At 42.1% G+C, this 27,850-nt stretch overlaps 3 protein-coding genes across 4 annotated transcripts in view; 2 read left to right on the plus strand and 1 right to left on the minus strand.

Annotated features, from left to right (window-relative positions):
* The window catches only part of LOC114865364 (retinoic acid receptor beta-like), a 128,874-nt gene that overhangs the window by 64,708 nt on the left and 36,316 nt on the right, over positions 1 to 27,850 (minus strand). For both annotated transcript variants that reach the window (XM_029166440.3, XM_029166438.3), the window contains exon 2: positions 12,908 to 13,290. In XM_029166440.3, the coding sequence (XP_029022273.1) occupies positions 12,908 to 13,097 (190 nt within the window). In that variant the 5' untranslated portion in view covers positions 13,098 to 13,290. The remainder of the gene's footprint in view (positions 1 to 12,907; positions 13,291 to 27,850) is intronic.
* On the plus strand, positions 18,829 to 23,517 carry LOC129604882 (uncharacterized). The gene is made up of 2 exons (XM_055513034.1): positions 18,829 to 22,742; positions 22,984 to 23,517. Exons 1-2 carry the CDS (start codon positions 21,756 to 21,758, stop codon positions 23,014 to 23,016), a joined length of 1,020 nt encoding a protein of 339 aa, XP_055369009.1. The 5' UTR covers positions 18,829 to 21,755; the 3' UTR covers positions 23,017 to 23,517.
* LOC129604881 (uncharacterized) lies at positions 23,521 to 27,450 on the plus strand. The gene has a single exon (XM_055513032.1). It carries the CDS (start codon positions 23,746 to 23,748, stop codon positions 25,588 to 25,590), a length of 1,845 nt encoding a protein of 614 aa, XP_055369007.1. The 5' UTR covers positions 23,521 to 23,745; the 3' UTR covers positions 25,591 to 27,450.

The following is a 27,850-nucleotide window of genomic DNA, read 5'->3' on the forward strand; positions in this document are numbered from 1 at the left end:
GGATGATCTACATGGTTGGATTCATACTGTAAAAACAGCTCATTGTTTATACACAGTAAACTGTATATACACTAACATTAACTGGAAACCGTTCATGAGCAGCATCATTGTTTGTTCCCATGGAAGAGCAGCAAATAACGCCTGCCCCCAATAAGTGTTGGGCATACTGCAGGCTGATACTGAATGGCAGAACACAGATGCCTAATTCAATCAGAAAGCCCTAGGGCGGCCAAGCATGGCTAACTACATCATGGTTAAGCATCCTGATTTTGTCAGAATTATAGAAAATGACAAGTGAACTCAACATGAACCGGGGAGTCGGGGGGAAATCCTTGTATTGGCATTTCTTAATCGGAGCAACAGGGCGGTGCCAGAAAATCGATACTTCTCTGCTTTTTTTCCTACTGTTGTCTCTCTCTCTTGTGTTTGAGGGAAACATCTACCAAACACCTCAGTATCAAATGCATGCAAAAATGGAGCAGCCAAATGGATTTGTGATGATGTACATGTATTGTGTGGGCACATCGGTGTGAGGGTGAAAAATAACACACTGAATGATATAGTATGTGCAAAGACAAGAGGCATCCTTTCTTTTATACAGTAAAGTCAGGTCTGTGTGTTATTATTCGTGAGTTAATAATTTGACTTATCAGTGTTGCGGCTGCTGCTACTGGATGTTCTCTGTGCAAAGGAGGAGCCTGTGGATACCTGATTATTTTATACAGGAAGTGGCTCTTTAAAGTGAACACCTATCCACCGCTATCAAACAATTTCAATTTAGATTTTGGTTTATCTTGCTTTGTTATTTGAATATAATGGTTTAATTTCATAATTAATTATAATTTACATGCTGACTGTTTGTTTCAGGAACTCAGTTTGTCTTTGTTAATCTGTTTAGTTATATTGCTTAGTTATCTGTGGAAACATTTGGTTGTGTTGCCCTCTTTTTTTTGCAATTTCACATTTTGAAAATCCACTTGTGTTGCTGTTCCCTGCCTGCTTGGTCCTTCACACTGTCTTGTAACTTTCTTTAACTAAATTGAGACAACAGGGTGTCATCTTTCACCAACATAGCTTCTTTAGCACATACTGTATATAAAATGTATCTCCAAAAATTAGGAGCATGCACTCACTCAAATTGATGCCAAACCCATATGTTTATTAGCTCTATGCTGGGCTACCGTACTGTAACTCCTTACTAATAGGATGTCCTAATAAAATGTCACATTTTGTGCATTTGACCAACTAGAGTAAAGCAAATGAGAAACAAAATGACATAATGCAGCCCTGCAGGAAGGGTCACCCAGAGGACAGAAATACCTAGGAGCCAATCATCACCCATACATGTACCAAAAACATGTCTAAAGGAAATCTGGGGTCCAGTACTGTACTGTTTGTTACATTATTCTTGTTGGAGTTAATATTTTTACAGCAGTCAATGCAAAGGCATTCACTTAATAATCTATCCATCTGTCTTTAGCCATTGTCTAAACATAGAAACCCCACATTTCCCTTTTCCAGGACACTTGCAAAGCCACCCCAACGGGTTTCCTTTTGATGTGGATGATTCTCTGCGGAGGAAACCCATTTCAGCCCCTCGCATGTGGGATCTTGATTTTATGGTCATAAACCAGAGCTTATCCTACCACAGGTGAGAATAAGAAAGTAGATCGACTGTTCTTCACCACATGGATTGGTAACCAAAACACTTTACTGCTACCATGAAGATTCTTTTGTGTTGGAATTTTCAATTAATATTGATTTGTCAAACATGTAATATAAGTTGTATATACTTGTTAGTTATTATGGATATAATCTGTACACAGCATATAAAGTATCCTCATAGCAAACTGTCACAAGGATGCCTCACAAAGCATTTTAAGCATTCAGCCCTAAATCAATTTGGAACCGTTGAACATACAAAGTTTCTATCAAATCAGGAGGATTCCTGCCTTAACATCTGCTACCAACCTCAGAGCTACAGTATAATCCACTGTATGCATACTGGTGATCTAATACAATGGACCAAAACCTGCTCCTCCTTCCCCAAATCCATTAGACTTATAACAGGAAGCCAGTGGACACAGACCAAATATATGTCATTCGGGCAATTTGTTAATTACTGCAACTGTTATCACATTCCGCTGATTGTTCTCAACATGTACACTTGAAAACCAATCACAGTGGAGTTTCTCAATTTGCACTGAACTACGATTTGCTAGTTAGTTCCTACTACAGCTGCTACTGCCACTGCCTGATTATTAATGTCTGTTTTGCATAGAAATTATTTGGCACATTCTACATAGAACATCAACATGTACAGTACGGTAGATAGAAAGTTCTTACTTTTATCACCTACTGGATTAATTACAGGGGAACACTTCTGCCTCACACCAACAAGGTGCTGGGTTTGATTCCAAGGTTGCCCAGAAGCCTTTTTGTGTGGAGTCACCATGTCTGTGAGAGATGTGTAGGACATGGCCTACAGTATGTGGCCCTGTAATAGACTGGCGACCTTATGACAGCTGGGATAGCCTCCAGCATACCTGAGACCCTTGCAAGAACTAAGGATCCCATGAATTTTATTGTACATGAAGACGTTTTTCACCGACCGCATGACTGCGACATCGACACTGACCCATCTACCAATCTCACGCTCATTCCTTCCCTCACTTATTAACAAGGCCCCAAGATACTTGAACTCCTCCCCTTGGGGCAAGAACCTGGGAGACCTGGAGAGCACAAACCACCTTTTTCCAGCAGAGAACCATGGCCTCAGACTTGGAGGAACTGATTTTTAGTAGCTCCCACAATCCCTTGAGCATCCTAGTGAGGGTGTAGAGCTGGTCCAACGATCCACAACCGGGTTGAAAACCACATTGTGTCTCCTGTGGCTGAGGTTTGATTAGTGAAGAACTCCTCCCTCTCCTGAGGGGTCAAACGGTTTTCTAGAATTGTTTGTGGTGTCTCCTTGGCCTCCCCAAACTTCTCCCAGGCCCATGTTTTTGCCTCCACAACAGCATGAGTCCCAGAGGTTGTCCAGGCCTGATAGGACTCCTTCTTCAGCTTGTTGGCATCCCTTACCATTTTTATTATTATTTATTATATTATTCCAGTTATTCTTCCTCCATGTTAGACAAAATTCAACTAAATTTGCAGCTGAACCAGTTCAATGTAAACTGTTGGTCTTGAGCTGTTGGTATGGTTGGTATTGTCTGTTTTGCATCTCATTTCCATACATCCAGGGGGTTGTTAATCAGTCGCTAAAACTGTCCAGTGCTACTGCTGATGTTCTGCAGAACCCAAGAGTACTGTATGTGGCTTAGAGCCTTTTATTTCCCGCTTGCTCCAAACAAACAAATAATCATCTCAGCTGCCTCTATAGGAGAATGGCCGAAACACATAAAAAGCCTCTTGTTTGGGCTCCCAATGAAAAAAAAGCCTCCACAGTCTGATGGCTCGTCCCCAAGACAAACTCACTTGATTAGAAGGATCTGTTCAAGGGTAGCGTCAGGCCAGAAACCTGCCAACAATACATGGATAGAGTGAAGAAAGTAACTTATATGTGATGTCACAACCTCCAGTGGTTCTTTTCATCCTACAGTAACACCAGCATTCCTCCAGAAGCTGCATGCTCACACATTATATTCAGCCTAATATAATCAATGAGTTGCGACCGCAGGACAAATATAGCACAGCCACTGTTCAAAGGGTTTAATCTAGACAACAACCACGGTGTGCATGCCGCAGCGTGACAGATCACAGGCGCAGCAGAGCAGTTGTTGGACCTGGTCCTTTACCAACTTGCAAATTTGACCTGATCATATGATCTCTATATTTATTTGCTTCATTTATTTATTCTTATTTTATCTTAGAGACACAAGACAGTTTATCAGGCCAAATATCCCTTTGATGTCAACTGAAACAATGTCCCTTTACTATATATTCAGATAACTGTGTGCAGGTCAGGGTGTTTATATGAGTTTATAAGAGTGAAGAGAATATTATGTTATTAAACTGAATCTGGACTGGACTTATGAGCAATCTAATACCAAGAAGCAACACATCTGGCCACTACTGTATGTTTATGTTGGGAGAATATTTATAAAAAGTTAATAATTTGATATTGACCATCATATAACCTAGATATATTACTTCCTAGTTCAAGTTTGCATTATATTGTATTATCTTGAGAATAAACTGTTGTTAGACTTTGAGGACAGGTATATTTACATTCCATCCTGTTAGACGGTTCTACCTGCAAATTGAATATGTGAGTACACGTTGCCCATATTCACTCGTGTATTTCCACTGATATCCCTGTGTTTGCCATGTGTGTATGTGAATTTCAAAGTGCATGTTGAGGAGTATCTGTAGCCCATTTAGCAGAGTAAAGCACATTGGCTCCCTGTGAATGCATTGCGAACATCCGTCCAACTTATCTCTGACTGCAGGCTTGGGCTCTCTGCCTCATCATTTCAGGTTTATACCCACGACTCGTGGACACACATTAAATAGCTTCTTTGTGGGAAGCTTAAGAATACCACCCATCTCCCACCCCCCTTTTTCTATTTCTGAGTCCAGATAAATTGAAGGCGAATACAGTGTGAAAAGTGGACTCTTCATTTCAATGTGACTACCAGGCTCTATTTGCATTGCCACTTAAGACTCTTACCAAAACCAAAGTTGCAACTGTAAAGTACACATCCTGTGATGAATTATCCAAATCTCACCATAATTTCTAAGAGCTTGCATCCTCCGCCGGGCACAAACCTGACAGAGTAAAGCTTCCCATAAATGTGAACCAAATTTAACAACAGAATGTTCATGTTGGCCCACGTTTGACTCCTGGATTTCCAGTTCCACCTTGCTCTCCCTGGTCCCCTCCTCATCCCTCCCTCTGATAAAATCTACTCCTCGTGTGGTACTTTTGGAGCCGCTCCTCCACTCTCCCACCACCCACCACCAACAAAAGGAGAAACTATCTTTGAAGCGAGCCGTGCCTATGCTGGCCCCGCTGAACAATGGGATGCTCTCTGACTGCTCAGCGCTGCGGGCCCCTCAATGCAAAAAGAGCTCTGAAAACAGTTTTTTCCATCGTCTCTATTTTGAGGGGTAACAAATAACAAGCCGGACATCTAGACAAGCTGCTACAGGGCGAGAATAAGAATGCAGCTGTTAAAAAGGCCAGCTTTCAATCAAAGTCCATTCAAAGAATAGTTTGGTGTTGTATGCATGCATGTTTTGCCTATTAATGAACATACAAAGGGAGGCATTTTCCTGATTTATGAACAGCTACCATGGACCATGCATTGTGACACAAGAAAGGAAAGGTCATCGGTTAAAATGTGCATTTAAGAATTCCACAATTTGTTGTTGGAAGAAAAACCCTAAAATGAGCTTGGATCCATTCCCAGCAATAATCTCTTTCCAGTTATTGAGCAGATTGTCATAAATCAGAGACAAAGACATGAGGCAGAGGAAGCCTTTGGTCTCCCCACAGGTGCATGGCACCGTATTCATATGAACAGTAAGCTCTGTAATCAACACAGCTCGCATCATAGGTTGCTTATTGCTTTGGGGACTAAACAGTATATGAGTTTCCAAATTGAAGACTGTTTCAATTTAAAATGTTCCCTTTAGACTTTTAGCGTATCTATGTGTATCTACTTTTTTTGGCTTTTGCAAGAGAGGGGAGATGAGGGAGGAAAAAAAAAACACAAAAAAGCGGAAGGAAGACTCATTAAATAGTTCCACATGTGTTCCATATGTCACAACCAGACTATAAAATAAAGTATCCCGTGTGATCACAGCGGGTAGTCATGATGCTTGCACAACCCAAGGAGAATATGGATATGTTGGAAACGTTCGATTGGAATGTAGTGGTAGACGTACGCTGTGCAGAGACGCCTGGCAATGTGAACTGTAGTTGAACTGTAGGAGGGAGTGCACCGAAAGGCTGGAACAGTGGGGGTTAAAGAAGAATTCTCAATCAATCATACACGTACAGTACAGCACTGTCTCGTTTTTACAGTTTGCCACATATTGTCATTGACCAATTATGTTTTCTTACTTTTTTCTTTGTTCTTATTCAGACACGCTACCTCTCGCAGATGAAAAGCTCATTGTATCAGCTAAACGCTTGGACCTTGTTAAAATAGAAGTGCTGTTAAACCTTCAGGGTCCACTGTGAGATGTAGCCCTCACCCTCCTCCGCTTCTCTTGGCAGATAGGCTGGCGCGTGAGCCTCATTCATTCGCCAGCCACTTGAGTGCGCATTGATTTTCAATCCAGAGGGTTACCACATGGTGTAATGAAAGAACTCTGCATTATTCATACTTTGCCAGGGCTTGAAACCGCATGTGACCTAAATACCCGGCGATGGATTCTAAAATAACAACACAACAAGGGAAACACTGGCAGACAGTCAGGCAGACAGTGACTTGAAATGAGGGAGCTAGACAAAGGGAAAGGTGGGGATAAGTCTGGGGGAAAAAAGATGAATGTGTAGGTGTGTGAGTGTGCATTTGCCAGGTTTAAACTCCAACTGACAGCTGAGTCTCTTTTAAGATTGGGCGCTGTGCAGGCATGTTGTGTTAGTCTGTTACTAGAGCGGCGCACACACAGAATGAAAGCAAACAACGTGTGAAACGTGCGTCCACGCACCCAGATAGCGTTGCGTCTCTCGGGCCTGGCTCGTTGCAGCATGGATGACTTTTATTACAAGGAAATTGTGAGCAGCTTCCTCCTCCTGTAATTGCATTATGAATTCTGTCTGACACCACTGCCTCGGCTCATTCGTCACACGTTAAGTGTGTCTGTTGCTTTAAAGGTGACACGCAACTATATTTAACGACTGATGCAGGACGTGGTTGTGGATAAAAAGGGAACCTCCAGCCAGTCATCGCCCTAAAGAATAAAACCCTCATTTTAGGAATGTTAGAATGATAGTAGGATTACATGTTGTGGTTTATCTGCAGGATCACTGAGGTTTCACTGAGGTTACCCTCCTCACCCTTGGAAACTACATCTCCAGGGCTCAACTCCTTCGTAGTTTAAGTTATTAAAGAGATTCTTCATTATTTACTCTCATATTGTCTATCCCTCTCTTTTAAAATCAACAACCCAAAAGAGCCTGTGAGGAGCATTCAACTCCACCCGCTGATGCCTAACTAATAGCTAGGATCTGATGTCATAATTTGTCTGCTTTATTATAAGAGGTTTGACAAATATAGCACTTGATAGTCCTTTTTGACCTTCATTTCATTCTCAGTGGAATTATTGTAAATTCCTCCACAACCCCTTTAAAACATAGGCTTTAAGGATTGGCTTTCATTTGTACAGCTAATATTTAAAATGTGAACATGATTCAAGATTCAAGATACAAGATTCTCTCCCATGCAGCAGACGCTGCACGGGACGCTAGAAGTACAGGTACAGTACATAACTTGCCATGATTCATCATGTAATTAGAACATGTCTTTTACCTTATAGTCCTGTTTACATTACTAAAGTCCCAGCTTCACCATATCTGGGCACAGCACATAATGGTTAAGGTAAAAATCATTGACTTTAGTTATATGTCTCCCTCCTTTAAAACTTAAATCAAAGAATAAGTCCCACAGTGATTTATTTTTTCTTTTGTCGTTTTTAGTTGCTGCTGGTTGTTGCCTAATCAGTTAACAATGATAAAGTACAACTGGAAAATAGTAAAAAAGAGTAAAAATGAAGTTTAAATTAAGCTTTTTAAGCCCATAACACTGTATTATGCTTAGCTGCTTTTAATGGTTCCGTTCCGTTTAATCGTTCCGTTATGCTCAAATTGTTTCCATCCTCTAACAGCTGACAGAACACTCAATGTCTGACGCTGACATGAGTATTTATGTAGAGGAGGGGGAGAGGACACATTTCCCGGTGCACGGGGCTGGGTTGTTTCTCTAAGCAACTCTATATAAGATGAAGAGCATGTTTCCGCTCACCTGTCAGATGAAAGCTTTGATAATCTGTTCAGGTTGTGAGCAGGTGGGATACTGACAGGTTGGACGTGGTGGTACAGTATCCCTTCAGCCGTCCCCCTCTAGGCCAGATGGGAGATCAGCATGAGAAGGGGGTTTGACAGATGCTGGGGGGAGAATTTAAGTGTGCGAAGAATGAGATGCATTAACCAACTTGCTAAAATGCTCCAACTGTGATGCCTGTTTGTACTATTTTATAATCTGTTATTGATGTCTGTACTTTTGATACTTTTCTGCAAATCGTACTCATCATGCAGGTAATACTGGCTTTTAAGAAATCTAAATACTGTTGTTAATTGTTTTTTACCGCAACTGGTATTGCGGGGCAAAAAGCCACCCACTCTGAGCCTGATTCTTCCATTAAAGGGTGTTAAAATGGGCTGGCGCACACTTGCACACACATTGAGGTCTGACTAACATGCACAAACAAGTGAGAATCCAAATGCACAAACCCATATTAAGCAAAAATCAATTAATGTAAAAATTGAAAGAGTAGTACAATAATTATAAACAAAACCATTGCTACAATTCAGGAACGATTAAATAAAAATACAAAAACTCACTCTAACAAACTGAAGATCAAACTGAAGAACTACAATTTACTGCTTCAACAAGACAAACAAGAAAGACAAACTGACAAGATGGTGGGGGTGGAGGAGCCCTAGTGGTAAATCACTTTGTCCATAATAGAGTATAGTATAGTAGTATAACAGAGATAAACCCAGGAAGTGGTTGTGAATGATGACAACAGGCGTGACTGGAGTGAATGAGGGCACAAATTAAAAACACCAAACAGCAGTTAAAGCCAGAGACTGTAAAGTTTTTTGTGCTTTAGTGGGATTTGTTTGATTTTCACATAATTCTATATGATTGTAATGTAATAGTCTTAAGTTCTTAAACCTTACTTTGTAAAGTGCCTTGTGTCGGCTCTCGTTGTGATTTGATTCTATACAAACAACTTCAATTGGATTGAACTGTCTGTCCATCATCAAACAATAAAACAAATTTCTTTTGTAATGCAGTAGAGCTTTAGTCCTAATCTCTAGATTAGTATTTGTTTGATCTGTCTGCTTCCTTTAGGACTACTAGAGATAAACCTACAGTATGTACAGGAATCAAAGAAATAAGGAGCAATTTGCTACAGTAGCTGTACATTTTCATGGAGAACAAGCATTAATTTTGTTGGAGGAGTAGAAATATCAAAAGTCATAATAACTATATTTAGTGGATCAGTTTTAGAGACGGTGACATTTTTCTGATCTGAAAACAAGTTTACCTGGTTCCGGTAGTAGTGTTGGGGTTTTGTGTTTGTTCTCTATCTTTCTGTCACTCCCATCGGCTGGATGACATAATTTCCAGGAGTATACACTACAATCATTTACTGGTGCTTGTAAGGTTTCGGCATTGTTCCCTGTCTTGGTTAATTTGTTTATTTCCTGTTGGTATTATTCTGTTTTGCTCCTGCTCAGCACTGTTTTCACTTTCTCTCTAGTGTTTGTTGTTCTTGTTGATGATTATTTTCAGTTGTAATTAAAGTTGAACCTTTACTAAAGGTTTGTTATTATTATATAAACAATATTTTTTGTAAGCCTTCTGGTCGGTGAGTTTGGGTCCTTCCTTTTGCATAACTGCATGTTAGCTGGTCCTATTTGAATCTAGCATCCAGTTTGTTAGCTATCTGTAAAATAAACCTTCTTATTTTGTAGTTTACCCCCCATATTGTAACAGATACTGCAGCTGTGCACCCTCTAACAAGAAGTCTGTTCATTTGGTATGTAAGTTTACACAGGACTCAATTAATAAAAAATTATACACTGTAACACTTTATAATAGCATATGGACGTTCTCATGTGAAGGCAACCCAACTGTGATTTTTGCATCCTTTACTTAATTGTTTCTGACTGAGCAAGACAAGACTGTAATTATTTGTACAGCTTAAAGAGTGACACATCTATTAGTCACATCTAAGCATAATTTTTTAGTGGCGAAGACGGGGATGTGATCAGAGAACCTGTGGAAATGTGACCAAATAATACAAAAGTTGCAAATAGTTCTTGATTATATTGCAGTCTATACCGTAGTTATTTATAGTTTACTTTACTCTTTGCTTTCTATTTGAAGTTGTGACAAATTTATTAATAATTAATTACTTTTAACAAATTTTTTATTAACAATAATTTAAGAAAAATTGATGATAATCATAATAAGATCTAGCAGCTCTAGCTGCTTGTTTTGTACTGGAACATTTAAAGAAATATTTAAGTTTAGGAGGTAAAAACTAAGAATGTTTAAAAATAACAAACTATGCAAAAGGCCATTTGAAAAACTTTACCCCAAAAATACAAAACAACTCTCCAGTATAAAGGAAAGAACCTCAGTGTAAACCTTTGGATTTGTATCAATAGTTGCACTTGATTACAATATTTCTTTTGTTTTTATTTTAGATTTGTTCATATATTTACATATTGCAAACACACACACCTCTCTCTGCGATGTTGACAAGGCCACTGGTGTTCCCGGGAGCACGTGTAAATTTTAGTTTCCCTTGTGAATCTCCCAGTGAAGGTAGAAGGCAGCGAGTGTGTGCGCTGGCCCCCTGACCTAACAACAGCAGGCGTCTGCATGAGTCCCCAAAGACGTGGCGACAACTTGCATGATTTAGTTGAATCCACAAATGCGAGGCACCAACACTTCTCATTACCTTCTGGTTACATGCCCACACTTCAGAAGCATCCTGGCACCAGTTTGTGTTAGCTGTGCTTGCAGTTCTACTGTAAATAATATGGTTTCTTCTTTAGTCTAATTTACACACCAAAGGATGATCAAGGACATGACAAGTGCTCATCCTTTTTGATCTACGTTTTGTTTATGTTGTTGTTTTTCATTTCTTAGTCAGGGAGGTAAGAACCTGTTGTGATATTAAAGTTCTGCATTATACCTAGAAATATGCCTCTTTCATTAAATCAGATTATCTCAAGAATTACACAGTCACAACACAAAGATGAACTGTTTAATAAAGTTTTCTCTGTAAATGTTTGAATTTGAAGTTTGAGGAAATTTGATAATTAAGTTAAATTGGTGCTGGATATGGTGTCAATTATTAGGAGCATTAAGGGGTGAATACACAGTATGCCTTGTCCTGTACTGAAGCTTCAGGTTGGGCTCAGACAGACTGTATTTAAAACATTAATAAAAGTCTTTAATTAAAACATGACATGGTTTTTCTTAGTCTCTAGTTTGCATTATTCATAAAAACGCCTTCCACCTGATGCTGGTGTGTAGATTGAGGCAGAAATTCTCATTATCATCAGAAATTCATACACTAGATCCAAGTTACGATCTGAGAATTGAGACTGTCTTGTTTTATGTATAAGTTGATATTTGGAAAAAGGGGGGGGGCATATTATCAACAAGAACAAAAGAAAAAACTCAGCTCTAAAAAAAATATGTTGAAATTGCCAGACTGTGTGTTGTGTGTGTGTACACATCAGAGTTCAGCAGCACACAGAGCTGCACACCTGAGCTCCTCACTGGGAGAAGAAGAATTCCCCCTGGGTGAACCTGCCTGCTGGATTGTAAGAGCACATTCTGAGCCGGGGGAGGAAAACAGAGAGAGTAAATATGTGGAGCTGAAGGTGGAATAGAGCTGAGCTGAGGCTTAGGCAACACAAAGCGGAGTATTGCTACAGTGCTGGAGAACAGCCACTTAGACCGAAGAAATAATCCGGGAGCCATGCAGCTGTCTCAATTCGTCACTGCTGGTTAAAATCTTTATATTGTGTCTGATTTACTTCCCCCTCTAACAAATATTTTCCTTTTGACCAGGCTGGTCATGCTAATGTGAAAGGGGTTTAATGCCCTTCTCAAGCTTTGCTTTGGTTTTCTCCATTGGGGTCTGGATTGTGAGTAGATAAAATACATTAAAAAAGCAGATGAAATAAAATCTTTTTTTGAGTATTGCTCAAGACAATCGGATGAGTACAGTGAGACATATCACACCAAAAATGCCAGAGAATTGTTTACCTATATAATGTTAAAGAGGGTCACAGAGTAACTTTCCCAATTCCTCCAGTTAGACAAGAACATAGAGTTGGAGACACTTCTGGGCTGTGGCTTCTCTACCAAGAAGTGGGAGCCAAGTCCAAACTGGTGGCAGACATGCTATGCAACTTAAGTGCACTGGGTGCAACTTGCCCGCAAAGAGATTATTACATGACCCGGGGGAGGAATCAACCCTTCAACCCCTGGTTGGGGACTGCTCTACCTCTCAGCTGCTTACAAAAAAGTGCTGCTCGCCTGAAGTTTGGGAAAGAGCAAAGTAACACTTCATAATGATAAAATCTTTGGGATGAAATAGAAAATGAACTATTTGGAAACATCATACGTCTGGTGTAAAAGGAGTACTGCACCATGAAAAGCCTCCTGATCTTGGACTACTTTTCCTGCCTGCTTGACGCAGAGGTGAGCTTCCAAGTGTAGTAAAAAGGATAATGTGAATTAATGTCAGTTCCTCAGCTGAACTTTACAAACTGGCTGATGCAACAGGACAATGACCCAAAACACTGAACCATGTCCAAAACGGTCTGTCATACACAAAGTGAATCAATGAAGTGAGGTGGGGACTTTAGGGGCTTCAGCTATTTCTTTATTCCAAGGATTGACTTTCTTCACTTCTAATGATAAATGAGTGTGTTCATTAAGATCAGAATTTGTGTTGTTATTATTTTAACACATTATGTTTATTCTACACATCTCTATTTTGTTTCTAAAATAATCTATAATTATTTCATGGCTTTCACGGCTGAAAGCCATGAAATTCCAAAAAGGTTCACATACATTTTACACATTCCATGGTTTTAGCCTCGTGGACTGTAATCAGCATCAGTACTCACCAACAGGTGACGGTGTGCTGCCACTGCTGGACGGCTGCTGGATCTGCAGCCTTTGAGGCGACGGCGGCGGCAGCTGTGGCAGCGAGCTGATGACCGACGGGAAAAGGAAAGGGTACATCCCAGGTGCGTATCGCCTCATCTGAACCAACGGAGGACTGCTGCAAGCTTGGGCGCGGCTGGCAGTCTTCATCACAGCAACGAACAAAGGGTGCGCTGAGCACTGAGCGAGCTGAGGATGGCTGAGGCTGGGAGGCCATCGGGTGACTGGCTCGGCCACAGTCAGTGCATCTGGAGGAGGTCTGGTTCCACCTCAACACTCCAGAGACGCATGGTGGTGGTGACTGCTGTCCCTCGGGAAAGTTCACAAGCTGGTTCCACTAACACTGAGACACAAAGACACAGTTCGTTACATTCATGCCAAACTTGAGCAACAAAAACTAAGACAGCCCATCATACTGTACAGTATACATAGAAACCACACTAGCTATATTTTGGCTAACAATATTCTTTTGTTTTATCTTTAATCCAAAATTTTGTACAGTGAAAGACACTTTAAAAAAGTTTTTAAAACAGTTTTTAACTTAACTTAATTCAAGCAACAACTGCTTTTTTATTGCAGTTGTTTTTTAAATTGCAACAATTCTTATTTCACTTAACATTTTATTTCAATTCAGTAAGATTTTAAACATGTGCCCTATAATCCAACTGCTTAGTCTTTTGTTCAGCATGTAGTCTTTAACTGAATTGTTTACAGTAGCTTATTCCCCTCAGACAGTTTGTCAGGTGCAAATAATTCAGTTTTATTATTATACAGTAGCACCTATTGAAAACAAAAGTTCTCTCATGACAACATTTAAGATCTTACACATATAATACAAAATTCAACAAAACCCACATAGTTGCTGTTACTCCTCCACCTCCACTTGTGCTTTTAGGAACAAGATAGTTGATATTACTATTACTATGTGGACTTGACTCATTCAGACTAATAATAATCTTGCTGCATCCAGATTTCAATGAGACATAATAAATCTGTCTGATCGTATTTAATTAAATCATTTACTAACAGGGATCTAGAAGAAAAAGATCTGATATTGAATAAACCATATTAAGTTATTATAATATATATGGCTTATATATACAGTACATATATACGTTGTTAATTTGTTTTGTAAGAGGAGCGGTTTTGCTCTTTATTAACTTCATGTAAGTCTGCATCCAAAGTGGGACGGATGTCGTCTCTTTTAATCAGCCAAGGTTTTCAAACAAAACTGCTCCAGTTATATAAGAAGCCCACATTGTTTGTTGGACACCAGCGAAAACGCAGCGATGGAGCAATGACAGGCACTAATATATATAAATATACAGATGGAGCGGTTCATTTTCGCTGATTTCAGTCGACTGTCAGTCACTCTTCTGACGCTGATCACACACTTATCACACCCTCATCAGCCGACTGTCAGCAGCCCCCCTCCTTGGTCTGTCTGGGGAAGGTGTTAAAAATGTTAATGAGGCCACCCCCATTTTAGCACCAAAGACGCGATTCCAGGGTAAAACCAAAAGGTGGAGCTTTAGTATCTGACCTGTAGAGTTAGGGTCAAACAGCAAGTATAGGCACAGTTCTGAGAACAGGACATAGATCTGATAACGTCAGTTCTACACTGTTTGCTAGGGCAGACAGACAAACAGACAGAAACACAATAGTGTGTCTAAATAGTCAACTAAAAAGTTGAGAAAACTCGAAAAGTTGACTTCATTTCAGAATTGAATGTTGTACTAACTTTTTTTTAATCATAGATAAGCATCGGCAGCTCACGCTGCCACAGCTGCCAAACTACCTTCTTGAGGTTTATCAGTTCTTGGCTGTATTAGGTTGAGTTGGACTTCACAAAAGTACCTAATGAAACTATTAAATTCTCATTCTATATATTATTCTTATTCACTTGAATGTAGTGTGTGTCAGTCTGCCTGCTTCAGGAGCTGTTTTAAATTTAAAAAGAACATTTCAATGTTCTAATCAAGCTTAGATGAACATAACAATAGAGTGCCTCTTTTCAGACAGAACGACCATCCACAGCACTAGTTAGACTGGTTTCACACCACCCCCTTCTCCCCAAAGCACCAGAGTCCTGCAGTGCTGTTACCTGATGTGATGTAACTAGATACATTTGTGAACTACTTCATCCATCCATCACTTATAAGAGCCTAGTGGTTAAAGCACACAACTTCTCACCCACAGTTTTTAAATAAACTGTTTTTGTTAGTTGGTGGTTTAAAATAAGAAACTTTTATATCCTAAAGCCATAGACTTAACACTTTTTTTAACAAGTTTTATTTACAGATTTTATAACCGTCCAGTTCATTTGACCATTTTCTAAACCAAGTTGTCTGAAAGTTGGGTCACTACATTCTTTTAGAGCAGAAATGTTTCTCAAGGAGCTTCTACATTATATATCCTTCATGGGGACATGGTCTTCACACCTTCTCACAGTCCTTTGTTCAACTGATGAGCCAGTTCTTTACAGGTGATAAGTGAAGCCTATTGTAAATAGAAGATAGTGCCTAACTTTACTCAGACTGAAGGTTCCTGCACTTTTGGTAATGTTTCTGCTTTAAGAAAAGTTAACTTGAAAATTATTGAGCAGTCACAATCAGCCGATTGTGGTGACATTTGGCAGTAAAAGGTGACTGAAATGACACAGAACTGAAAGAATATCAGCTGGCATAACTCATAACACATATGTATGCAGATCTCTGTATATTGTGTCACTTGAATTTGTGTGGTAAACAAAAGACACCAGAGGCAAGTTTACACCAGGAGTCTCTAGCTGGGAGCTTCTGTGCCTTAACCACTAGGCTGTTGGTCCTCTGAGGGAGACCTACTGTATGAACAGTAACTAAATTCCTTCATACAGCATTATGTTAACAGTGCCTTGATTTGAGTGGAACCTTTAAAGTTATGGATCCATGAAGAATTTTTTTAAGCAGTTTACCAATATATCTGGTTTTCATGGCTCAGGTGAAGTTGTGTGGAAGTTGAGTCATGTCAACTCTTTCAGTCTGGTGTCCTTCTTGGGGGAGGGTTCATCACACCTACTCACTTTTGTGTCTTTTGTTCACGTAACGAGCCAGTTCTTTGCAAGTGTGAAGTGAAGCCAAACTTGAGGAGAATATGGAACTTCCCTCAGACTAAGGAAGCTTTTGGTCTTTGTCAGTTATCAAAAAATGCCAGTAAATTTAGAGCTAAACATTACAATACAGTAATACATACAATACAGTATAATTAAAACAAATAAAATATCCATGTGGATGTTGACTGAATGTTTGACTAAAGGGTGTTGTATTCATAACACCTGTAATTTTCTACTTGCTTAGACATAAATAACTTTATATTCAGTTTTAAACTACTTTACATTTAAGACGCTCATTTCTGTTCACTTCTAATCTGCCTGTGGGCCTGGATTACACATCACTGCTCCACCTGGTGCATGAATGTGCAATTGCAGGTCATTTCTTAAAAAAGGTTTAGGGGGCGTTAACAAGGCAGCCACGCATTAAGTACATCACAGTGGGGGGTCATGACTGGTGTAGGGGGGCTTGGTGGAATGGTACCTAAGTCATGCTAATGTCATGACAAGATCAGTGTGAAATCCTGCAGCAACGAGGCAACGAAAATTTGCCGCTCCATCTGTAGCTCCAGTTCCAGCTCAGCCACATCTTGTTCCAGCTCAAGCTCCAGCTCCGCCCCATTTTGTCCCTGTTAAGCCGGAGGAGGCCATTCCTGTTCCTGTTGGCCCAGAGAAGACCATTCTTATCCCTGTTTGCACGGAGGAGGTCATTCCTGTTTCTGTTGGCCCAGAGGATGCTGTTCGTCGCCCTGTCCTGTCCGGAGATGAGCGCACCAGCCTCGGTTCCTGTGTCCTCTGCCTTTTTGTATGCAGGTTTTGTTCCTGGTGGTCTGGCACGGGCCACGCGTGCCTCGAATCCTGGTGGTCCGGCACCGGCCGCGTCTGCTTTAGCTCCAGGTGGCCCGGCGTCAGCCGCGTCTGCTTCAGGTCCAGGTGGTCCGGCGTCAGCCGCGTCTGCTTCAGGTCCAGGTGGTCCGGCACCGATCACGCCTGCCTCAGATCCTGGTGGTCAAGCACCAACTAGTCATGTGGTTCCGGCTCCTTGTCTATTCTTGTCTCTGGTTCCGGCTCCACATCTGGGTTCGTTCCTGGGTCCGGCTCCTCAAGTATCCCAGTCTCTGGTTCCCGCTCTGTCTGTCCTCGTCTCTGGTTCTAGCTCCATGTCTGTTCCCGTCTCTGTTTCTGCCTCTTCTCTTCGTTGCCGGCCGCCTCGACTCTGCCCTCTTGGAGGGCGTTCGCCTGGAGGACGTGGTTGCTTCCTGCGGGGCTGTTCCTCGACTCCACCCTCCTTGAGAGGATGATTTGGACTTTGTGTTGCCCCGTCATGTTTGGACTAATATGTTTTGTGCAGTCTTGTTTTTGTTGTCCTCGCCTCTACCCTCGCTAGAGTGTTTTGGATTATGTGTACTGACCTTTTGCCTATCCGACAACGTCCATAATAAATCTACCCAAGATCAAGTCCTGTCTGTGCTGTGCATTTGAGTCCTCCACCATGTGATCGCTGACAAAACCACTGTTTTCCTTCAGAGCTACTTTACATTAAAGAGAAGTGAATTTTATTTTTTATTGCTGTTCAGTAAACGCACCTTCCTCTGGTTGTGATCAGGCGGCTCTCGCTGTTCTCTAGCATCACCATGTCTCAGCTACTGCAATAGCTCAGAATCAAACCAAGCAGAGTCAAACTGATCCGTTGAAAGGATTTGACTGAAAGAAAAGCTTAAAATCCAAACTTAACTCCACAGGAAACGTCAATAGTGGTGAGATAGGACCAATAATAAAGATATAAAATAATAATGTAATGTGCTTCCTATGTGTTAGTATTGTTGTCATGGTGATGCTGTAAAGCTCTATTTTTTTTTTGCGTCAGCGTATTATTGAAATTGCAGAAGAAACTATTTGGCAACCATTTACAGCCAGGATGAGGCACCGAGGTCATCTGCTGCTGCCCTGTTTACCAGTTGTAGACTCTGGCTCCAACTGAGTCAATTTTTTCATTAAAACATGCTTAATTATCAAATTAACAGTCATTTGTACGTAATTATCAAAGTCCTGCTAATGCTTCTAACTAAAGATTCCTGGCTCCACATTTAGACTTAATAAGACGACACAGGAACATCATAAGAATACGTGGAAGATTTAACATAGTTGCCTTAATGATTTGACCTGGTGCTGTATACAGTAGGCAGAGAAGGGATGGAGGTGGTCTGGACGAGTTCTGTAGAAGCATCTCTGGTCTTGTGTATTATAAACAGTCTTTTAAGACAACATTCTTCCGCCACTGTAGCAGGAAATGAGGTAATGCAATGCCAGCTTCATTCACGAGTCTTCATTTAGACATGTAGTCTCTGCTGCCATAGCGGATGCAAACTTGACAATGTTTAAAGCCACCAAGCATGAGCTGAATAAGAATAGAATATAATAAAAGCAAGTTGGGACATGCTACCGCAGTACTGTCTTAACTGTAAATAGACAAAAGAGACTAGGGTTACTACTCCTTACTCCTTGTACTGGGTGTACTATACATGCACCAGTAGTGTTATTGTACACAGCATTCATGTATTAGGATACAGAGCATGACACTGCACAATCCATTATCAAATCTGACCATAAGGTTCAATGTACTGTTGCTGCTGTTATCGACTTGAAGCTCTACATTCAAAACAAACAACAAAAGCAGTTGTATGGTGTTCAGGAAATATCGTAGCTCACTCTGAAGCAACGTTTTCTGTATTAAGCTACAGAACAGTCTTATCTACATGTACAACACCTTAACACACTTTACCAACTTTAACAACTGTAATGGAAAAATTGTACTTTAATGCTCTTGTGTTCATTTCTGACTCTGTACAATTACCATGCATTCTGTACTTGTTGATTAGACCCAGAACTGAACATTATTAGACAAACAATCTATCTCCCTCTCAAGGTTCTGTCGCACATTAAGTGCTGACATCTAATGTTGTGTTTGACTGACCGATTGTTTATGGCTTGTGTCTGCCTTTTACCCCTGGTCTCTGGCTCCTTTCTATCTGATGCCCCACCAGACCCAAGGCTGTAGACCTTGTGTATTCCCTGTGTAATGTAAACATCTTCACCCACAGTGTGATAGGAAGATTCCACCAGGTCCTGGGAGAGAGGTTAAAAGGCAGAGACAACCTCAGAACGGTGGGCTCTTTGCATTATACCTCCGTGGTGTGTGCACTGATCTCCCCAGCTGGTTTTTGGTTTGTTGATGTGCACGATCAACATCCATGCTTTTTATTTGCTTTCCCCATTATTTTTATTTTCTTTATTATTTCAATAAATCGCACAAAAGGACAACTCTCTCATCTACTTCTTTATGGAAAATTTCCACCACAGAAATTGGCGTCTACGAACAGGATCCCGCTGCAGGTCGTCTGGACGGTGTGACCAGGGACGATAGTCCTGAGGACTAGGGTCGCTCAGCCTCCAAACCTCTACAGCTGTTCTGAGTGGGAGGACTGCTCACCCGTCTGGATCGCCTCTGACGAGATCCAACGAACTCAAAATCCAACGAACACAAAATCCAACCTCTACTCGGCCCGGTGAGAGAGATTCCGTTTTGTTGCGACTTGTTGAAGAGAAAAAAAAAAGAAAAAAAAGAAACGGGTTTGAAATTGGTTTCAGTTATTCGGGGTTACTTGGCTCTGATCATTTGGTTTAGGGAAAGTAAGGCAAATAACAATTAATTCTAAGCATCCCCTACTAGACTAAAACAAACAACGACAAAAGAAAAAATATAACTAGGACTAGAGATAATAATATTTCTAAAACGACTATTTGGCTGAAAACATCCAAAAATAATATATATTTTTTTTTAATTTTTAAATTCAATATTCGGGTAAAATTAATTAGGTCAAAGTCTGCCCTGGTGGTCGAGACGGTGGTTGCTAAGGGTTGGCTCGTGGGACCGAGCTTGTTTTGTCTGTACTGAGGATACAGACCAGTGTGCAGATCTGAGCGCAGTCCAAAGGGTGTGGACAAGGAAATAAAAGACGGCTTCTGAAATACGGAGCGCGTTTGCAGGGGGAAGTGGTTTTGAGATACGAGGGACCCGGGTCTTGGAGGGGCCTGACGGTGAGGGACCACTTCCGAGAACCCTGTCGCTGATCTGAGCGGTTCCCTTTCTACGGAGACGTCCGTGGAAGAGAAATTTCGAAAAAAGGTTCCGGCCGGAACACAAAAAAGTCTAAGGCAGAAAACCGCCGGGACTCTGAAAGATGGGTTCGGGGCGATCTAAGTCTCCACCACCAGACTGCAGCATTACAAAAGTAAAGGTAATTAAAAGTAAAAAGTAAATATGGTTATTAGTGCGTTTCATGTTTCCATGAGTGGAAAACTGGTTATGGGTTCAAAAGGAGAATCACTTAGTGTAAAAGACATATGCACCTTTAAAAGAAAAGTTAGATACAAAAGATGAGATTTGAAAAAGCAAAACTATCAAAACTAAAGCCCCTGAAAGAAACAAAAGAGTGATGAGAGTAACAGAAACAAAGGAGATAACAACTCTGGGGAAGAATTGTTTGCACTCGCCACACACACACACACACCACACACACATATCATGTCAAGAGCAAATGCTCCCATTCTTTCTGCTCTCTATTCTAATGCAGAACTGAGCGCGATGAGGGTAAATCCGGATCTGGACTCCTTTCCCACCATCAGCAGAAGAACCAAAGGAGAAGAAGCGCCAACCAACAACCAGAACAGGGTGGAAGCTCTGACACCATAGCAGCTGGAGGACACAGACCCCAGCATGGACGCCTCACAGACTCCCACAACGTCTGCAGCCGTCACGTTCTGGGCTCATCAGATGAATCAGCTACTACAAGCCCTGCACCAGCATGAAACGACTGTGTCTGAAGCTTCAGAGGCCGTGAAACAGTCTTACAAGCGTGTGTGTCTGACAGACACCTGCTTATGACAATCAGCAAAGGAAAACAAGGACAGAGCAACAGCAGAGAAGACGTGCTCTGACACAGACACTGGTTGAAACAACAGGAGAGGCTTCAGACGTGATCGGCCCAAAAGAGCTGCATGCGAGGATCCAGGAAAGGTCTGTCATCGAGGAACAACTGTCCCATCGAAAGGCTTCACCCACTGGCGCTCACATCAGACTGATGGTTGGGGAAGGAGGAAGGTGATGGTTCCTTTTCACGTGACGTAAAAGACGGTACCGCAAACACACACACACATTCATACACGCAATGAAGAAACACGCTTACAGCTGATACACGCTCAAATTCATGTTCATGCTTATCTGCTCGCAATGAAGAATCGCTTTCTGCTCAAAAAAAATCCCACAGAGTGATTTTAAGATGATGACAAACAGCTAAATGACAACTGCTGCATGACTTTACAGTCTGATGGGTTTAAACTATTTCAATTTACAACAACTTCAGTAATAAAATCCTCCATGTTTCTAAAAAGATCTGTGCACAATATAGGTTTGTCTGGCCAGACTATAGGAAAACAAAAACAAAACCATAGGAAGACTGAAACTGACTGAAACAGACTATCAATGACTATTAAAGGGAAGACGACTATTAGAGAGAACAAATAATAATTACTGTACGTACCAGACAATAAAAGAAAAACTTACTGTGCCTCTGTCTTGCACGACATCAGACGGCAAGACACTCAAACATTCATTTTTGCTTTCAAACTTATGCCCAGTTAATTTATTAGGAAGAGATCTCATGTGTAGTTTAGGTATTTCACTGATTTCCACTCCGGAGGGAGTGCAGGTCACAACCACGGACAATGTGAATAATTATTCCTTTGTTTGTGTTAATTTCAGCTCAGAGCCGCTGCTCTACTCTTATCAGTGGCTGCTGAAGGGAGAGGCCGTAACTGAGGCCCTCATACAGGCTGCTCGACAGCTTGTTTCCTCACAGAATACGACCTTTAGAGACGCATCTGACCTGTCTTGTACAGCACATGTGTCCACTGGTCCTGATGAGGAGTTTGAAAAATCATGGTTACGCACACATGCGGACAAACTGACCTCAACCTCTCTTTTTTGGGATGAACACAGGTCTGCGCTTGCGATTTCTCTCACTAACGAACAAGAGAGATTTGTTGATGCTTATTCTACAGATCCACATGTCCTTCTGTCAAAACATGACGGAGACAGATGGCAGGACTTGGGTCCTTTCGTGGACAGATGTCAACGGGAAGGAGACTGGCAAACGACGTCCGACCCGAATGTGATGTATTCACCTACTTTGCATGCTTACAAAAAACTTTTTCAGTCTAACTTTCATGCGCAGCGTACAGTGCACTTGGTACCTCAACATTCCACACACACTCCACACCACGTGTTTTTGTCGGAGGACGCTCTGACGCAGTATCCAGCCTTACAGGAAGTTCCAGCTTCCCTGTGGGCCACACACAAATATGATGTAGGTTTGATCAAAGGATGTGACCCAGTGGTCATCACGCCAAAATCTGACTACAGACCATGCAAACAGCAATACCCTTTAAAGAGAGAAGCAATTGAAGGAATAACACCGGTGTTTAACTCTCTTTTGAAAGCAGGAGTCATCGTCCCATGTGACAACTCTCCAGTGAGGACTCCACTCTTCCCAGTTAAGAAAATCAGAGACAAAGGACAGCCAACAGAATGGAGGTTTGTCCAGGATCTGCAAGCAGTAAATGCGGCGGTCCAACCACGCGCGCCTACGGTACCGAACCCCTACACCATTCTTTCTCAGGTTCCGCCCAAGGCTAAATTTTTTTCAGTAATTGATTTGGCTAATGCTTTTTTCAGCGTGCCCATTCACAAAGACAGCCAATTCTGGTTCGCTTTTGAATTCAACGGAAAGTCATATACCTTTACCAGACTATGCCAGGGGTATTCAGAAAGCCCTACAATTTACAATATGGCACTGAAAGAAAGCCTGGATGATCTTGTCTTGTCCCCAGGCACCGCCCTGCTGCAGTACGTTGACGACTTGATGATCTGCAGTGAGGATCAGGAAACTTGCGCAGCAGATACGATCAAGCTGCTGAAACACCTGCATGCTGCTGGACACAAAGCAAGTCTGTCTAAATTACAGTTTGTTCAGACTGAAGTTACCTTCCTAGGTCACATCATTACCGCGGAAGGAAAATCCATTTCACCTAAAAGAGCTGAAGCTATTCAGAACCTGCCTAAACCGTGCACATACAAACAGCTTATGTCCTTTTTAGGCATGTGCTCTTATTGCAGGAATTTCATTCCTAACTGCGCCGTCTTGGAGGCTCCGCTTAGAGCTCTGATGCAGACGTCTTCTGCATCCACCACCCGCCTCACGTGGACATCTGAGGCTGAACAGGCGTTCACCGACCTCAAACTACCTCTTCAGTCGGCTCCTACTTTGGATCTGCCTGACCCTACGCGACCTTTCACCCAAACAGTGGATGAGAAATCAGGTTGTATGACCTCTGTCCTTCTACAGGATCACGGAGGGCGTCCGCCCTGTAGCCTATTTCTCTGCTAAGCTTGACCCAGTCGCTGCGGGGCTCCCACGATGCCTCCGAGCAGTGGCTGCGGCAGAGAAAGCCGTGCTGGCATCACGTGACATTGTTGGCTATTCTGATGTCACCCTGCTGGTTCCTCATGCCGTGTCTTTGATCCTTTTGGAACAAAAAACATCACATCTTTCTACAGCCCGATGGCTTAGATACAACACCATCTTACTGGACATGCCAAACATCACTGTCAAAAGGTGCAATGTGCTTAACCCAGCCACTTTGTTTCCAGACCCTGACGATGGCGAGCCTCACAACTGTGTTTCGGTGTTGAACCAGGTCTGCACTCCGCGCCCAGATCTATCGGAGGTGTCAATTCCTAACTGTGACCTCGTTCTCTTTGTTGATGGCTCCGCCTCTAGAGACCCTGCTTCGGGCCACTGTCAGGTTGGATATGCAGTCTGCACCTCTCATACTGTTTTACAGTCTGGCCCTTTACCAGGACATTACTCTGCTCAGGCTGCGGAGTTGATCGCACTGACCGAAGCCTGTAAATTGGCTGAAGGGAAGTCTGTTACTATCTACACAGACTCCAGATACGCTTTTGGCGTCACACATGACTTTGGTGCTCTGTGGAAACACAGAAGGTTTTTGAAATCTGATGGCAAACCTATCTTGCATCATGATAAGGTTGCTGATCTGCTCGACGCAATTCTGTTACCAGCTGCAATTGCTGTATGTAAGTGTCCCGCACACACTGGGGGCACTGATCCCATCTCTTCTGGAAACACACGCGCTGATGCTGCTGCGAAGGCAGCTGCCCGACTTCCCCTTCCCTTTGCTCCCTGCCTCTTATCCTCCACCTCTACCCAACCTCCCTCTCCTCCCTCTGCTCTCCCTGATCTTCAGACGTTCTCTACCCCACAGGAACGCAAGCTCTGGCTGACGAATGGCGCCACCAGTAGCCATGGCGTTTGGTATGGGCCCGACGGCAAACCTTGCCTACCTAAACACTTTTTCCCTCATTTCGCGAAGTTGACACATGGATTAGACCATGTATCAAAGGGGGGAATGTTAGATGCTCTTACAAAACATTGGTACACTAAGGGATTTTCAATCTATGCGCAAAAATACTGTGAAGCATGTATGACATGCGCCCAACACAACCCAGGTAAGACGACTGCCAAACCACTGGCAGCTCACCCACCACCGGAACAGGCGTTTGACCATTTAATGCTGGACTTCATCGAACTAACGCCAGCAGAAGGTAAAAAGTATTGTTTAGTGATTGTTGATATGTGGTCAAAATGGGTGGAGGCCTTCCCAGCTAAACATGCTAACAGCCATGCAGTTACCAAAGCCTTGCTGACAGAAATAATTCCCAGATGGGGAATTCCATCTAAAATCAGCAGTGACAACGGCTCACACTTCGCAAACCAAGCCCTCGAGGAAGTGGGAAAGTTTCTGAACATCGACATCAGAAAGCACTGCTCTTACCACCCTCAAAGCGGAGGGGCGGTAGAGAGAGAGAATGGCACTTTGAAAAACAAACTGGCTAAATGCTGCTCAGAGACTGGTCTCAAGTGGACTCAGGCTCTTCCCATTGTGCTCTCATACATGAGAATGAGGAGAAGGATGAGAACAAACCTCAGCCCGTATGAGATCCTATTTGGTAGACCTCCTATGATGGGACTCCACCCTGAGACCGAGACTAGGATTTTACCACCTACTGAAATGTGCGAAGACGCAATGCTACAGTACTGTAAGAACTTATCCTCTGTTCTGTCCCAAATCTCTAAACAGGTGAAAGCGGCTCTGCCCAAACAGGCGACAGAACCACTGCACATCATTCAACCAGGAGACTCGGTGATCATTAAGGAACTTCGCAGGAAGCACTGGAACTCAAAGCGGTGGCAAGGTCCCTTCCAGGTCCTTCTGACGACCAACACGGCTGTGAAGATCGCAGAAAGAGCGACTTGGATCCACTCCAGCCACTGCAGGAAGGTCCCGGATCCAACAGACGACCCTCCATCTACATGTACACCACACGAGAAAACCACCACTGACGAAAAGAATTGAGAAGGACGACCCTCGCTGTGCTCACACACGCACTGAGGCGAGGCTGCGTTGACCGTTCAGCTGAAGGTGCGAGCCAAGCGCCGCCTGAAGCTGCGCCGGTGAATCACACTATCAGACCATATATCTACACACACGTTCCTGAGAAAACACACACACGAGCAGCCTTGAGTTGCCGACGCTGGACGACGTGTAGACTCTTCACATCACGGGGAGTGACAGTGACTCAGACGACATTGGGAGGAAACCTGGCGGTGATAACGAATCCCAAGTGTCTCTGTGATCAGCTGATCACAACCTGAAGAACTCCAACGAACTGTCAAGGTGTCAACACACAGGTTGGAAACAATCTAACACCACTGTTCAACAGGAAGAAGAAGACATTGAATGTGATCCTGTTGTTTTAATCTTCACTGTATATTACTTTAATATTCGCTCTAAATTGTGTGGTTGATTTACATGTATGCCTCTCTGTGATTTTATCCACTATTTTCGAACAAAACATTTTACATTTCCACTTGATTTACACTTTCACACAAATTTTTATCTTCCACTGACGCAAAATGACATCCACCAGACGAAACAAGATAAAAATGATTGTCATATCGACGATGACAGCAATATGCGTGGTCACTCTGACATTCGCATCAACCGAAGACACTCTTATCCACCGCACACCGGAGTCACCCACAAATCGATCATGCTTAGTTTGTGCCATTAGAGACCTGATGACCATGACGGAACAATTGGAAAAAAGACAACATGGCAGAAAAGAATGGCCTTAGAGATGTTATTAACAAAGATGCGAAGTGTTTGTGTCAGGTTTGGTAAAACATGCTGTACCTTTATTCAGGATGATTGAACATGAACTGATTGGAATCAATTATAGGCTTATGTCCCTGTCTTTCCAAAGCTCATACACAAGGGTTATTCTAGTATAACTACCCACAAAAACAGCTCACAATCTTTTATCCCTACGCCATTTACATCTTTATAACAATACATTTAACGAATCATTTTTAAAGAATGCTTTATTACTACGAAATGATTGCCATGATTGACAATTTTTATTCTTTAATGTTTGATTAATGTGTAATCAAAAGGGGGGAATTGTAATGGAAAAATTGTACTTTAATGCTCTTGTGTTCATTTCTGACTCTGTACAATTACCATGCATTCTGTACTTGTTGATTAGACCCAGAACTGAACATTATTAGACAAACAATCTATCTCCCTCTCAAGGTTCTGTCGCACATTAAGTGCTGACATCTAATGTTGTGTTTGACTGACCGATTGTTTATGGCTTGTGTCTGCCTTTTACCCCTGGTCTCTGGCTCCTTTCTATCTGATGCCCCACCAGACCCAAGGCTGTAGACCTTGTGTATTCCCTGTGTAATGTAAACATCTTCACCCACAGTGTGATAGGAAGATTCCACCAGGTCCTGGGAGAGAGGTTAAAAGGCAGAGACAACCTCAGAACGGTGGGCTCTTTGCATTATACCTCCGTGGTGTGTGCACTGATCTCCCCAGCTGGTTTTTGGTTTGTTGATGTGCACGATCAACATCCATGCTTTTTATTTGCTTTCCCCATTATTTTTATTTTCTTTATTATTTCAATAAATCGCACAAAAGGACAACTCTCTCATCTACTTCTTTATGGAAAATTTCCACCACAACAACACCCTAACAAACTTAAACAACTTTACAAACGCCTTAACAAACCGTACTTATAATCTATCTCATAGTGTTATCTTATCCCTACAGTACATTAGATCAGCAATTCTGTACCTGGTAAGACAGACACATCTAAAATCAGTGTCAGAATGTGACCCTATGGGTCTGGATGGGTATGAAGCATGTGGGATTTTGGTGATTTGCTTCCAGTTGCAGAGCACAGAGACAAACCCAACCATCTTTTTTTTATTTATCATAACCAAGCATTTTTCTTAGCCTACTGTAGCAGTTTGGTTGCTAGGCCAAGTACAGTACGTGCACACAAAACATAATATATGTCTGCATCTGCACAGTACATTCTATGTTGACCTCCTTTCCTGTCCTTGTGCTCTCGCTCCCACTTGGATTAGCAGCTCCCCACCACCTGATGCGACCCCTGGTATCCGGATCGCAGCCATAATGGCTGGGCCAAGCAGTACAGCATCCCTTAGAGAAAGGTCAATAGACCTAAATGGCAACGCAGGTATTGGGAGTGCCATCCATCAGAGGCTGGAGGGGCATGACTTCGACATGACAACCATTGATTATA

The sequence above is a fragment of the Betta splendens genome, chromosome 11 (assembly GCF_900634795.4).
Source record: "Betta splendens chromosome 11, fBetSpl5.4, whole genome shotgun sequence".
In the NCBI taxonomy this organism is placed as follows: domain Eukaryota; kingdom Metazoa; phylum Chordata; class Actinopteri; order Anabantiformes; family Osphronemidae; genus Betta; species Betta splendens.